The 15,519-nt window shown below is 41.8% G+C and overlaps 1 protein-coding gene across 2 annotated transcripts in view; it reads left to right on the plus strand.

Moving 5' to 3' along the window:
• The window catches only part of GALNT18 (polypeptide N-acetylgalactosaminyltransferase 18), a 2,649,737-nt gene that overhangs the window by 731,017 nt on the left and 1,903,201 nt on the right, over positions 1–15,519 (plus strand). The window contains exon 2 of one of the 2 annotated variants that reach the window (XM_069623645.1): positions 5,260–5,292. The exons of the other annotated variant lie outside the window; for it this stretch is intronic. Within the exon in view, the coding sequence (XP_069479746.1) occupies positions 5,260–5,292 (33 nt within the window). The remainder of the gene's footprint in view (positions 1–5,259; positions 5,293–15,519) is intronic. 2 annotated transcript variants of the gene reach the window in all.

The following is a 15,519-nucleotide window of genomic DNA, read 5'->3' on the forward strand; positions in this document are numbered from 1 at the left end:
TATTCTTCCCTTCCTCTCCTTCCCCCAGAAGCTCACTGTCTCCCGAGCCCTGGTTCTCTCAAGGCTGGACTACTGTAACAGCCTCTATCTTAATCTCCCTGCCTCCACTCTCCGCCCTCTGCAACTTATCCAGAACAGAACTGCGAGACTTGTCCTTGGCCTCAAGCCCAGGGACCGTATCTCTCCAGGACTGAAATCTCTTCACTGGCTCCCAGTGGCTGCGAGGATTAAGTTCAAAACCCTCTGCATTGTCCACAAGGCCTTCTGGGGCTTGGGGCCTAAATACCTTCAACTCTCTCTTCCTAAATATCTTCCTTCACGAGCCCTTCGCTCATCCATCTCTAACTCCCTCATGGTCAGCCGCTTCTCGAAGCAACGCGCTGGGGGTAGATCTCTCTCCGCAGCAGGGGCCTCCCTCTGGAACAGCCTGCCTGCCTCCCTGAAACTTGAGGAGAACCATCTCCGGTTCCGGAAGCACCTCAAAACCTTCCTCTTCGCTTCTGCCTTCTCTCTCCCTCTCCCCTGCTAAACCTGCTTAACTCCCCACTGAATTCTGCACTTAACCTGCATCTGGGCCACTCTCAGCGACCTCGGTCCAGGGCCCAGCCACTCTCCACTTGCACTGCCCCCCTGGCTCCCCCTGCACTGTGGGACTGTCATTGTATCCCTACAGCCCCCTGCCCAGCACTTGCTCTGCACTTACCTCGCACTTGCCACCAGCTGGCCCTTTTTATTTATTATTTATCATTATTATTTCATTACGCCACTTACGCCACGCACTTTTCCCCCCACCTCCTCCCCCTGCACTTTCTCCTTTTTCCCCTTACCTCTGCACTTGCGCGATCTGAATGACACCTGGCCTAGTAGGATCGCTTGTCCGTCTTCCCCTTGTTTCCCTCCCTCCCTGCCTCGTCGCGCCTTGAAACACTTGTGTATAGGCGCGTTACAAATACCATATCATATCATATCATATCAATCTGAGGGAAAAAGGGCAAAATACATTGTGGGGTAAACACTAAATTTGAGAAAAGAAATATACTCGTAGAGTTATATGTGTTATACCTGTGATATGCCAGATTATCGAAGATGGAAGTAATTCCTCATGAATGCAGTTTCTATCCTATAGGGAACATAAGGAGAAATAACAATGATAATTATTTTTGCCATGTACTTTACATCTTATTACCCCTATTGCCCTTGTTTACTTTGTCCTTTTAATATTTTTTCATAACCTTAATTGATTTTTTAAAGACATAATTCCATACCATCACACACGTTTATATAGTAACATTTCTTTTATGTAATCCTGGACGTAAACATGAGACATTATGATGTCATCACATCATATATGCTCCCATGTGATGACATAATCACGTCATTAAAATAGAAAAAGTTATGAATTTAGAATTTTCATGCACAAAATTCAGTGAACTATGGAGTCATTTATTTAATCAACAGCACGCACCACCCACCACTCTACCACATAGAGGTTTTCCACCTTCTGCATAGATTGCAGGTAAGAGCGCACGACAAGCAAACAGAATATTATACACAGACAGGTTCAGTCAGATTGTTTCTGACCCTTTCTCATTTTTATTTCTCCTTAGGTTTCCTATATGATAGTAATTGCATTTAACAAGAATTAACTCTATCTTGCATAATCTGGTATATGCCAGGTATAACATGTATAACTCTACTAGTATATTTCATTTCTCAAATCTGGTGTTTACCCCATTATTTATTTCACCCTTTTTTCTCCAGATTGAAAATGTCTTCATATGAGGAAGATTTTGTAGAAACAGCATCATATATATTCTAGAACTGCCTTCACCAATCCCACGAGGTATTGGATCATTTTAATGATTGTTTGAAAATAATATCTATAGAATTCGATACATTGTTTTCGTTTATATCTTTCACTGGAAGGGAAGAATTTTCTAAGACGAATACCCCTGGACGATTAATGTTGAAAAGAACATGATTAAAATGTATATTTGTGATTGAATACAATTGGGATATACTGTAAATGTAATAATGTCTTTTTCATAAGTTAAAAAATGAAACATCAATCTTGATCATTTATATATTTAATTATAATTGACTTTACTTGTCATTAATTACTGACTGCTTATTCAGCAATTCATGGTGTGAAGGGTCCTGCAGTATCTATCTCTAGATTCCATCACCTGAAGCAATATTTCAATATCCAGTCTAAGGATTATTTCCCAGAGTGAATGGCTGATTCGGGAATTAGATATTTCATTCCTAACCTTTGAGTTGAAATTTGATTTGTGTGTAGAAATGATGAAGTTAAGTTATTTGCCATTGGTGATAAAGTTAGGAGCAATTCCAAGAACAGAGAAAGCTGACACATGTTCATCCAAGAGGAGTTTGGTGGATGCAATGGGAAGGAGTAGAAATTCTGTTTTTGAGAGTTAAGCTTGAGATAGTGGTTGCTCATTATATGGTAAATTTCCCTAAAGTAGTCAGTGAGATGTAAGATGGGTCGTTCTGTGTTCTCTTGCAGTAGAGTAGAGTATCAACCACATACTATTGGATGGACATTTCTTGACTTCTTGTTAGGTCTCCTAATGACTCAATGTACATGTTAAACAACATCGGTGACTGGATTGATGCCTAATGAACTCCATAAAGAGGCACCGGGTAAGGTATTGAGTTTTTGATTTTCACTTACAAACTGCAGTCCAGAAGGTATAAGGCAGCCCAATCATTTAATTGATTGCAATGTGAGATTTCATTTTCTAGGGAAGCAGTTTCTAAACAACTGTTTTAAAATCTGTGGACATTTCTAAGAGCAGTAGTTATGATCCCCCGTTACAGAGAATTTGAATTGCTTCACCCAAGACTTGTAGGGTGGCAGTTTTTCCATGCCATCCTGATATGAAACTTGATTGTTGTTCTGTCAACAAGTTGTTTTGGAATATTAATGCATTCAGTTGAGTTGCCATGCAGCTCTCTGCTTTTTTTTTACAAGTAAGAGGCGAGGCAAGTCTTTTGGTGCAAGTGTTTTTGCATTGGACGGGTGCACTGATTTTTCAAATGTGTTTATGTATTTATATATTTTTATGGTGGAGTAACCTAATCTGTTTTTTAGGGTATTGGAAAAAACCCTCTGGTATATAGACTGTTTTCTTGCTAAATTAAGGAAAAAAGAACATTATGCTATTACACAGTATCTCTGTAGTAGAATGTCTTCTTGCATGAGGGGCCCTCATTATGAGTATTGCACATTTCAGATTGGAAAAATACGGAATGCAGTAATAACATGTATTATAACTGAAAATCTGCCTAATGGGGAAATAACCACTGGGTTGGCTGTAAAAGATATGGATTTCCAGAAATACATCCTTCTCTGTTTCTGTAAATCTGAATTAATTCATTGGGGGTCATTATGAGTTTGGAGGTAGCCATGGCGACGTTAGCAACATGGCTGCCTGCAAACCCGGGCCCGGGTCCGGTGTCACTGAATGGGGACTTACCGGGACATTCCGACCTGTGCGGACCCGGTAAGTCCCAATTCAGTAAACCATTCCCCATTCCCATTGAGCCCCCATAGGGCTAAATGGGAATGGGGAAGGCGCTAATAATGGCCCTGCAAATTGCAGGCCTGTTATTAGCTCCAAGGTCTCTTAATGGGTCCCGCAAAGAACGGCTGATCAGACCAGCCATTCCTGCTGGGACCCGCTAAGGGACCTTGGATTATGGCGGTAGGGGCTTAACGGCACTGCCATCCTTAACAGTGCTGTTAAACCCCTAACGCCATACTCGTAATGACCCCCATTGTCTTGCTTTTCATATATTTGCACCCTCATTGTGATTCTGGACCTGGATTTTATACAGTAGTGCCTCACACTGCTATTGTAAAACGTGTTAGTGCACATGAGGGCTATTTCTGACCTTTTGTGAATTAAACAGCACATATGATGATACGGTGGGCATCCTAGATGGGAAGAGTAGTAGTAGTGCTGTGCAGTGGGGAGAGTACTCGTGGTGGTGTGGAATGAAAAGAGCAGTATTGGTGTGGAGTGAGGAGAGAAGTAGTAGTGTTGTGGAGTGGCTACAGGGGTATCATGGGTCTGGTGAGAGGAGTAGTAGTGGTGTGGAGTGGGGAGAAGGGTAGTACTTGTGTGGAGAGGGAATAGTACTAGTGGTGAGGGGAAGACAGGAGAGTAGTAGTGGTGAAGATCGGTGACAGTACTGGTAACCAGTCAGGACAGAAATGTAGATTATCATCAGAGTGACAGTAGGAGGAGTGTGAGGGAGTGGGCAGTGTGGCAATGGGCGGAGCAAGAGGAGATATGGGAGAGTGGTAGAGAGATTTAGGAAAGTGAATATCAGCGCATGGAGGGATTGGAGAGGGTGAAGATCCAAATGTCTGGAAGGCACGTATCTTAAGTCTTTCCTTTGGGGAAGTCGTTGCGTAGGAGAGTGTTCCCGCAAGTAGCTTAGATGATGAGGCATTTGCCTGTAGGCCATCACCAAAAGGCAGACGGCTTGTAGATAGTAGAGGTTATCTATCATCGGTACCAGTCTGGGGACGAGAGACACCTGGGTTAGGGTGGGACTGCTGCTTCTAGGTGAGAGAGGCAGGACCACTAGTCCCCTCTACCAAAGTGCAAAGTGAAAATAAAACCCCTTGGACTGTCTCTGGGAGTTGGTCTGCTCTTATGGCCATCTGTGACACAGGCTAATGGCGCCCAGATACACTTCCAAAGAGTCAACTGACATAACAAAACCAGGCACAATAACTAATACAATCGTTTCCATCACATTTTTGGCCTGTGCCCATGGCATACATCCTGCCAACAAAGCCGATCGTAAATGTCTTTAACATAACGGAGGAAGTGGGCGGAGCGTACACTGGGTTTTAAGGAAACTGAGCATGAGCATAAGGGGTTAAGAGAAGCAAACTGTAACAATGTTCCACGTTACTTTAAGAGCATGTTAATAATGTCCTGTTTCGGTGGCTCCAAATGGACGAACTGGCCTCATTAGGAAAGCTCACATGTCGGCGCTGAAGCAGCCCCCGTTCCATATTAATGTCATGGTGACATAATGTGAAAACGTGGTAATTCGCTCAGAAGAAAATACATCTGAAAGCTCCTCTGTGCTTTTGCAACGACCTTGCTTATTTAATTTGAAAAATCCGTTTAATGTGAATGTGTGTAATAGACGTATACGATTGGAAATGAATGTGGACATTTGTATGCATTGCTCTTTTTCTGATTTTTCTTGTAGGAGACCAGAACACAGGAGTCCTAAACATTGGAGGTAAGACAAGACACCTGCGAATACAGTACAGGGGAGTCTCTAAATGCTGTGTATTTAAACAGTCAGTACATTCAATTTATTGTTTCTGATTTCAGAATAAAATACAAAGCACATGAAGTAGACACAAAATTAAAAAAAAACAGATATTTATGCAGACAGTAGAGATTGAACACTGAAGGGAAGGGGGCCATGCCGTGAGCGTGTTTTTTGGTTTCGATGGATCCAATTATATATGCAACATATGCTGCACGAAATGGCCGCTGGGAATATCAGACAGAACGCTGAGGTCGTCGACTGTTACATAAACGAAATGAAGCAAGATGAATATATAAAACAAGAGGAACACACAGATGGCACAGTTGCATGGTGATCGGATGAGCAGCTGCAAGGACTGCAATCAATGCAGTCCTTACATATTGGAATTTTGGGAGCAGGAGAGAAGGGAGACTACATTTGCTTTTGTCAGGTACACTGGTATCTAGCCTTTAGTCCTACGCGAAGGTAGGGCACTGCTCTAAAACAATTGTTTCTAGCTGCTTGAAGCCCTGCCTTAGTTTCTCCTATAGCAGATTACATCACAATATGTTTCACCGTGATTTTCTAAATTCTCGAGGTTAAATTACAGAACCCTTTTCTGAAATTGTGCTGAAACAATCTGTATTATATGAAAAGGATGTTGCATCAATCTGTGTTCCCGGGGTTCCATGGTCCATCGACCGTGCTCATTCCTAGGCTCTGCATGGCTGGCTGTGGATGCTACTCAGAACACATATGTGGCACATTGCTTTGTGTGTGCCAACCTGGCCAATCGTTTTTTTTTCTTTTCCATTAATTTTGTTGTCCCACCTGCCGTTTTGTTGACACCCTACATGCGCTGATAGAACCAATGGCCTCGTTTGAGGGCTGTCCCATGTGGTAATGTCCTTCTGTCCAAAGGTCATGCATTTGCTTCGCTCAGGCCATTTCCTCCGGACGGTGGGCCATTACCACGTAGCAAAGCCATTTCCGTAATGCCATTTCCACCTAATTGAAACACATGCCACATCCTCTAGAACTACAATACTACTGCTTTTCATGGCACTTCCTCACCTGCCTTTTGTGAATTGTTTCTGAAGTCTGCTCAGGAATGGAACCCTCAACATAAACTGCGTGGATCAATGTTCAATGAAAATCGGGTCATTTATTAAAACCTTTCCTCTCAGGACATTGGGGGGAATTGACCTAACACATGTTGTAAAATTTAGATTGCATCAATGCAGCAAATGTGTAGCATGTATTCTTGGGTTGGTTTACCCCATGCCCCTGGTGTTATCCCAAAGCTAAATTCCAAATGTCTAGTTTTAAGACTTTGTGCATAAGTTAGATTAATTTCACTTTTTTTTAACTCAGGTGCTGTTTTGAACACTTTATATACATGCAAATGTGCTTTAAGTTACTTAACATAGCTGATTTTTAGACAATCAGCTTCTCTGCTGACTTCAAGAGATGGGATTTTTGTATCCTTTTATCCAACAGTCTTGTTACAACTAACACCTCATGGTCACAATCTCTATCATACGTTATAATCATGCCATCCGTGACCAAGAACCCTTGCATGTTCTGGGGACACCTAATGGGGTGACTGGGCACCTCCCCAAACTAGTGATAATCAGACCAGGCGTGGTACGGGTAGGATCCCCTGGTCATCCCCACTTAGTTCCCATTTCAAGGCTGGGGCCAGTCACATGGCATCAACTAGGGAAGAGGCAATTCTAAGGGAAGTAGTCCTTCCACCTGTGGAGCAAGACCACATGAGATGAGGGAAATTGACTTTCCCCAAAATCAGTGCACAGTGCTTTCACTTTCACTGAACCTGGAGACTTTGTAGCTACTGTCCCTTTAAGGGAATTGAGGAAATGTGGTCCTGGTGAACTGGCAGCACTGGCCTGCTTAGCTCCCTTCATCCGGGTAGAGGAATCCAGTCTGAATCGATAGATGGAAGAGGTGGAAATGAATTGAAGAGGGAAACCTGACAATCAGCCAGCCATCCATCTCACAAGGTGGCTACTCCCATGCAGTGAAGACCAGAAATGCATAGGTAGTCTACACCAGAGGCAATATTAGGGTGTGGCAACCAGGCAGAGGACTGCCCAGGAGGAGTGACTAGCCAGCACCAAGTCCCAGACCAGATTTCAGACTCATGGGGACACCAAGTTTGTAGGAAAAAAACAAGATATGAAGGCCGACATGACCTACAGCCTCAGGCAATACCATTTTGGATTCTTGGTGCAGCTTTGTAGGCTGTCAGGATGCCCTAAAGATCCATCCACTCAGGATGAGTCCTGCTATGAAAAGCAACAATAGTCCAGGGACAGCACTGCACAGAATGAGGTGTGTTAGATGGTATGGGCATGTGCGCCACACTATGTGTTCCAGTGACAGAGCCCCAGTCTTACCAATCTCTCATAGCTGCCAGCTCTTCCCAGATAGACCCTCATTTGAGCGCAGGGAGCCCCGGCTTACACAATAACCCATTCACACAGAATGAAGAGAAGGAGTCAGAGCCAGTGACCAAGGGTTGGACCAATTCTCAATCAGCCTACTGGGCCCAAGCACCAGGCAGGCCCTCATTCACACCTAGAGGCAGAAGTGGGAGGGGAGGGAAGGTCCTGGGGAGGCAAGAGCCAAAGCAGAAAGGAGGAGCAGTGTGAAGCTGGCCCAGGGATCACCTTAAAACCAATCATAGCCCAGAGGGAAACCTAAAAGGGTTTCTTAAAATGGCAGGACATTTATTTTTTGTCTTGCAGACGCCTTAGGCAGAATACCGGCCTGATGAAGATTATGCCTGCGTCTATTAAAGGAGATGGACATTACTATAAGAGAAGCCAACACCCCAGACTCCTGAGAGGACATCCCTATTTATGTGGGAAACACAATACGGGAGACCCTGTAACTTTCCTTGAATACTATTAAGAAAAACCACTACTCTATTAAGAAAACCACTCCTCCACTGCCCTCATATGTAAAGCAATTCATGCCCACACACATTCCAGAGATTTCTCTTGCAGGTTGATTTTTAAGATTATAACTAATAATGCTTGAATATTTAATGCATACACTGGATAAGTCAATGCCTGACCTCTGTTATCTTCCCTCAAACATCGTCAGCACATGGCAGTTACGATGCCCCAGCATCACTGACACATTGTAAATTAGGCACAATATTTCCCTGATATAGCCTTATAAGTATTACACTGGTATAACCTCATGCATGGCATTATATTCAATCAGCTCATTTACATTTGGATCCAACTTTCCCTCTTGCAGGCATATTTGGTTCCTGCATCGGAGCTTATCTGTATTTAATTTGTATTTTTTTTAAAACTTATTTAACAAACGTTGGGCACTTATAACAGAATCTCAGACACAATCAAAACACGAGTAAGGGGAGCAATAGTGAGCAGAATATGATCCAGGTGTTTTGCCAGTATTGCTACTGCAAGAACACACTTATGTTGTCTATGGCCAATAATGTCAGTGTTTCCTCTCTAAGTACACATTTGTTTTGGATGTGCATAAGAGGGCCGTTATTGGGCCATCATTGCACTGTAACAATCTCACAATGGCTGTCCTAAAAATACCAGTATTGTCACTGAGAAGACATGCCTGTGCTTGCATTGCAACTGTAGGAACACCCTTGATGCCTTTGCCTATTAATGTCAGTATTGCCATTGTAAGAGCACACATGTGCATGCTGGTTCTGCCCAACATATGCTGCCAGTATTGCCATCTGACATGGTGTCTTGAAGCCAGTTCACAAAATATGCCAGGATTGCCAATGAAATTATGTTACTGTCCTGGCACCATTCCCTCAGCCTCAAACCTGAACTGGCTCATTCATCAATGGTATCGGACACCCCTTCATACAGATAGTAAATGCTTACACACATGCGCATGCCTACTAACATTAACACGCGCACACATTCACACTGTACTCACACATACACAGTTACTTTATCTTGACGAATGGTCTCGTGCCTTGACCCTCAGCTCAGCTCATCTATTTCATGCACAGCAACAAACATAAGTTAGGGAAGTTGGTTGAAACTTTTTTCCCTGAATCCCATTTTCAGCATGACCCATAGGAAAACATGAGCAGAGCATTCAGGTTGGCGTTTATGGATTCCTATGGGGCATGCTACACTGCTCCCGGTTAGGCTTTAGGTGACAGAGGTCTAGCAGGCCTTCTATTAGGCCAGCCCCCACACCCATTATGCATTGGAGGCTACAGCTAGCCGATAAGGTAATAGACGTCTCGATAGCCTCTCAGTCCTCCTGGCTGGTTCAATTTACTGATTTAGTAACACTACACAACTGATGTCAAATCATATATTCTCATAGAATTCATAACTTAATCTCAAAGGGAAATTACAGTAAAACGATGTTTTGAACACTCTAAATTGAAGGAATTGGCATGGCATGCTTGTTAACAGAGCAAGACAGTCTCAATAAATAATGTAAGTAAACGTATTTAATTCAGAGTTCTACACCAAGTATTTTATCAATGGGACGCTACAAGCCATTGCATCACACTGAAGAAAAGGTGCCCTGCATGCTCCTTCATAGATGTACATTTTTGACATGGGAGTGTCCCAATCACCAGTGTTTTATGTACATGCAATACTCCATGTATCATGACAAGCTAAGACCTTCCACTTCTCCCCCCTCTGACCTCTGGCCCTGTTCCAAAGGAACATAATCACAAACGGAGATAACTTAGCCTTTCCTCAACAAGTACTAGACATTGGATTGGTAGACGATGGTTTAAGGGCCCGTCCTGATACATAAACATTGGCTTTTGTGTATTGCATATTGGAAGGCTATGGAACATAAGGTGTGGGAACCAAGCAGAGTCGTATTTTGTTTATTTATTAAACAATAATCACAAGTGCATTCATTTTAAATAGAATGTCCTCAATCCCCTTTTTCATTACAACACCAATTAATAATTAAAAAAGTACATAGTCAGAAGCACACCAAATATTGGTTTGGGTTCCACTGGACTTACATATCATTGAGTGATTATTCAACAATGAATTAGGAATACCCTTTGTATACATTATATTTTTAATCTATGGGTCTCTAGCTGATTCAGGATCCTCATAATCCTGGTACCAGAAATGTTGTAGTATCCCACTTTCTACTAGGTAGCATTCTATATTTGACCACTTTCTCTTTTGCCAGTTCAATAGCACAGGCAGGATCATTTACCTTTATTAAAGTTATCTCAAGAGCAGGTGCACTTAACATATAGTTTCACCTTCCTTCAAATGACAATAGCGTTATTTGAAATGTTGTTACTATCTTTTTCAGATTATCTTGCGCTGGTCTTTCATACGTACAAAGCTGCCATGAACTCGTACATGGCATATGATTATTTCAGAAGAATTAATTCCTGTATCATGCATTCTTGCCACTGTTTAACACACTACATGTAGATACTTAATTTGAATGAAGTAATGCTGTTTGTTGTTTATTTGGTTGCCGAACTTACAAGTATACCTTCTGTTGATTTTTTCCCTAAATGCATTTTGACTAGACAGTAGATCCACAGAGGCTTCTGAAGAAGAGTTATCACCTTGAAACGCGTCAAGCCATTGAGAGTGGAATTTCCATCAACTTTTGATTATGTTGACATTATAATGTTGTTATGCAAATTCTCCTGTCTTCACTACATTTTTATGTATAAATAAATAGGTGCTCACTTCATCCCTGAACACCTAAAATACAAAAACCATTGTTCCTCTGTTTGATGTTATACATTTTGTCGAATCAATTCTCTAAAGAGTGCTTAAAAACGAATATTGCTAACTATATCCTTAAGAATCTACGCCCTTGTTGCGTAGTCCAAGAGTGTGCAGGGGACGGGAGGGCTCCAACCTTGGGTCCTCTTCCCTTGCTCTTATTTGCTATAGGGTTTTTGTGCCAAAACCCTCTTTTTCTCCTCTGCACCTCATAAAAGTATCGACACCACTCCTTGTGGTTTTCAAAATAATATTTTCAAACATCTCCTCTATTTGGGTGTGCACTCACTCCACCAATATACCTTGTTGTTTGTTCATTGGATTCATTCCAGTGTGGCACAACCAGTGGTAGCACCCCTTTCCCTAAACATCTAACTAATAAGTCATTTTCACGCATTAATGAACTAACTAACAAACACGCTACAACCCTCGGTTTTGACACGGAGGAAGCGAAACGCATTCTGTCTCTGATCAAGACCACAGAGAAAAACCTACAGTCTACGTCAAATCCGGAGAGATTAATTTCACAGTTGGAAAAACTGATTAGACGTGAAATATCACAAAAACTTCACGCTACAACATAAGTTGAGTACTATAAATCCCAGAGGATCCCTAGAGGTCTAAGGGTATATCTGAGACCGACCCTGTGCAGCGAGAGTAAAACATTTATTGCCAAATGGGACCAGATCCTTAACAAGTGCTCTCTTGATCTTATTCTATTAACTATTGAAGAACTTTCGAAGTCATTGACTACTTTAGATACAGACATTGAGGCTCTAAAAACGCAACTATCGGAATTTAAAACAGCGGAAGAACTTACAGGTCTTCTGGAGGACATTAACGAAAAACTAAATAACTATAAGGTGGACATTGAACAAAGAAAGCTAAGAAAGTTCAAAAGAGACACCTTCGACTACTTGAACGACATCGTCTACTCCTGGCAAGAGTTTTACCACCACCGGAACCAGAACAGAAATAGACCACCACACCCGAATTCACCCAATTCGGGTAGCGATAGCAGCAGTGGGAGTATAGGAGATCCGATCAGTCAACCCTCAAGACATCAACCAACAACATCACAGAGTGACATAGAGAACGCCAGAACAGAGACACCAATAGATCAACACACGGCACGAATAGCAACACCGTCTGGGGCTTTTTTAGGCCTAATAGATCGGTTAAGAGAAAGACCAGAAGAGGTAAAAAGGCCACAAAAAACAAATAACTGAAAACATAGTGATAAATATTTCAAGTAAACATCTATCAAGTGACCAACTGTTTATTCTGAATCGGGGCCTATCATTCGTACCCACGAGTAACACAACTATGTTTGAAGAGCAAGTCTGTCTACACCGACTTATGAGAAAGATTAGATTAAAGATGTTTTTTGAAAATGATCCAGGACAAGATGATACTCCTGAAGACAATCTAGAACTACGACCCAAGAGCCTGTTCGATCCACCTATCCAAAATCCTATACTCGATCTATTTGAGAAAAAGGTACTTAATGACTTGAAATGGATCAACTACCGCAAATTATCTCCGATCAACATCAAGAATAGTCAGCTTGAGCATATTGAGACCTTGGCAAAAGATGAAGATATCACCATTAAACCGGCAGACAAGGGCGGAGCCATAGTAGTCATGGACACGACTTACTACACCACTAAATGCCTCGAACAACTCAACGACCAGACAACTTACAGTAGATTGAATGGCGACCCCCTTCAGGGTATAACGACTATTATCGAGACCTTAATTGACAATACACTCGACAATGATTGGATAAGTGTTAAAACCAGTCAATTTCTCATTAATAAACATCCGATAACACCGGTATTCTATGGACTTCCAAAAATCCATAAGGACAATCAGAAACCTCAATTAAGACCCATAGTTGCAGGAACGGAGAGCATCTTCGATCCCCTAGCTATCTATGTTGACCGCCTTCTACAGCCTTTAATCCAGGAAATTCCTACCTACCTCAAAAACACCACAGACTTCCTCAACTGACGAGCAGAAATCTCGGCTATCAGTAGCGACTGCATCATATTCAGTATGGATGTATGCAGTCTATATACTTCTATACCACACGATGAAGGCATTAACGCTGTGGAATGGTTACTCTCCAACTCTGAACAAATAAGAGGTAACCCAGAGTTCATTATTGAACTACTTAAACTCATCTTACATAATAGCTACTTTCGATTCCAAAAGACCTTCTACAATCAAATATCCGGCACATCCATGGGCTCTGCTATGGCACCTGTCTATGCAAACTCCTTTATGTATAGATTTGAAACAGAACACGTCTTAGATAATCAAATATGGTCATGTAAGATCATACTGTGGAAACGATTCATAGACGATATATTTGGAATCTGGTGCGGCACAAGAACTGAATTGGACGAGTTTTTACTCTACATGAACACAGTACACTCAAAAATCAAATTCACGATGGACGTTGGAGAACCAGACCTCCACTTTTTAGATGTCAGCTTGAAGATCTATGAAGGAAAGGTAGTGACCACCATTTATCACAAACCCACAGATACCAATAATCTCCTACACTTTACCAGCTTTCACCCGAAACCCATGCTAAAAAGTCTCCCTTACAGTCAGATATTGAGACTAAAAAGAATCATATCAGACCCAGCTGGCCTTGACGTTGAATGCACTCAACTAATTGAGCGATTTGAGAAACGAGGATATCCTCTGGACATTCTACAAGAGGCCAACGATAGATCGAACCATCTAACACAGAAAGACCTGTTAGCACCTAAGTCCAGAACTAATTCTACCCCATTGATGTATATTTCCAAATATTCACGTCAAAGTTTCCAGATTGGCAAATCTATAAGAAAGCACTGGTCTTTACTACAAAGTGATGAACACCTGAAAGAACTCTTACCAAGAGTACCAATGATGGCATTTAGAAGGGGCCACAACCTTAGGGACAGACTTGTGAAAGCTGAAAGACCAAATAAGGATAAACAGATGCTTTTACCGACTAAAAAAATTGGCACTTTTCCATGCCTTAATTGTACCAACTGCAACAATGTAATTAAGGGTAATACCATCTCTCACCCATCAACAGGCAAAAAGATAAAGATCAGAAGCTTCGCCACCTGTATAACAGCAGGCGTCATATACGCTCTGAAATGCCCTTGTGGCAAATTATACATTGGACAGACTACGAGGTCTTTGAAAGAACGAATATCAGAGCACAAGTCCACCATCCGGTGCCAAAACCAGAAATCACCAGTAGCCAGACATTTTATGGAAGCAAAACATAACATCAGTCAATTAAGATTCCAGGTCGTTGAAGTTGTAAGCAAACCACATACATAAGACTATTGGCACGAAGAGAAAAATATTGGATATACCTTTTAGACACCAAATACCCAAGGGGTCTCAACGAGGAAACATCCTTGAACTGCTTCATTTAGATACTTTTAACTTTTTAGATATTTCTGTTTGTAGACCCTGCACTCTCTACCATGCACCAATAATTCACTATGCTTTTGGATATGGGAAGGCAGCAACGTCCCCACAACTGACTGTCTAGTGAATGGGATAATTAATATCACAAGGGCACCCTATCGAAATAACTAGACATTTGATAGATCAGCAGCACTAATCAAGTGGTCATAGCCATTGAAGAACAGTCTTCACGCCACGGTACATATTATGCATATTTTTATGCATTGTTGCATGCTAGGACTTAGTATTGTTAGTCCTAGTATATGATGGAATTTACAGCAATGTACATTTGCCACTTGTAATATTGAACAAGTAAACAGTGTGCATAACCAAGAATGTGAGGACATCTGGCAACATGTATCAGATTGTCCAGAAAATTAGATAAAGGGATGTAAATGGACATATTGTGTTGTTTGGATACACTCGAACGATACAGAAGTGTCATACGCATAAGTAGCACTACGTTTAGAAAATGTTCGGTAAAATAACTTTGTTTTTCGACCGCTGCTGTTATCATCATATTGTTCAAACTTATGCTACTCTTAATAGAATTTTGATTATGTTGTCAGAAGATGACTTGCAGAATTTTACACACGTAACCACCTTTACTAATAGGGTCCTTTTACATAGCTAAAGATGGCCGCCACATTTCTCGAACATCGGGTTAGTCCGTTGTTGATTTCTACCCCCAGAATCCAGCCCGCCAAATACTAGGCTGTTTGAACACGGTCCCTCGTTTCCATGGGCACCATGCAAACAACGAGCAGAGATAAGCACAACTGGATGTACATAGAGGCTGAACAGTTATGCGCTATGTATAGAATACTGTACACGTTTTTGACCGTGTGATCAATGATCCATATGATCTTGAACACTCACTAGCACCACACTGTCCTCCACAGAAAGCATTCGTACTTACGAGCTCCCAGATCTATCTGCACCCGTTCTTCCTGCAACGTTA

Source organism: Ambystoma mexicanum, chromosome 11 (genome assembly GCF_040938575.1).
Source record: "Ambystoma mexicanum isolate Mex_15411 chromosome 11, UKY_AmexF1_1, whole genome shotgun sequence".
NCBI classification, from domain to species: domain Eukaryota; kingdom Metazoa; phylum Chordata; class Amphibia; order Caudata; family Ambystomatidae; genus Ambystoma; species Ambystoma mexicanum.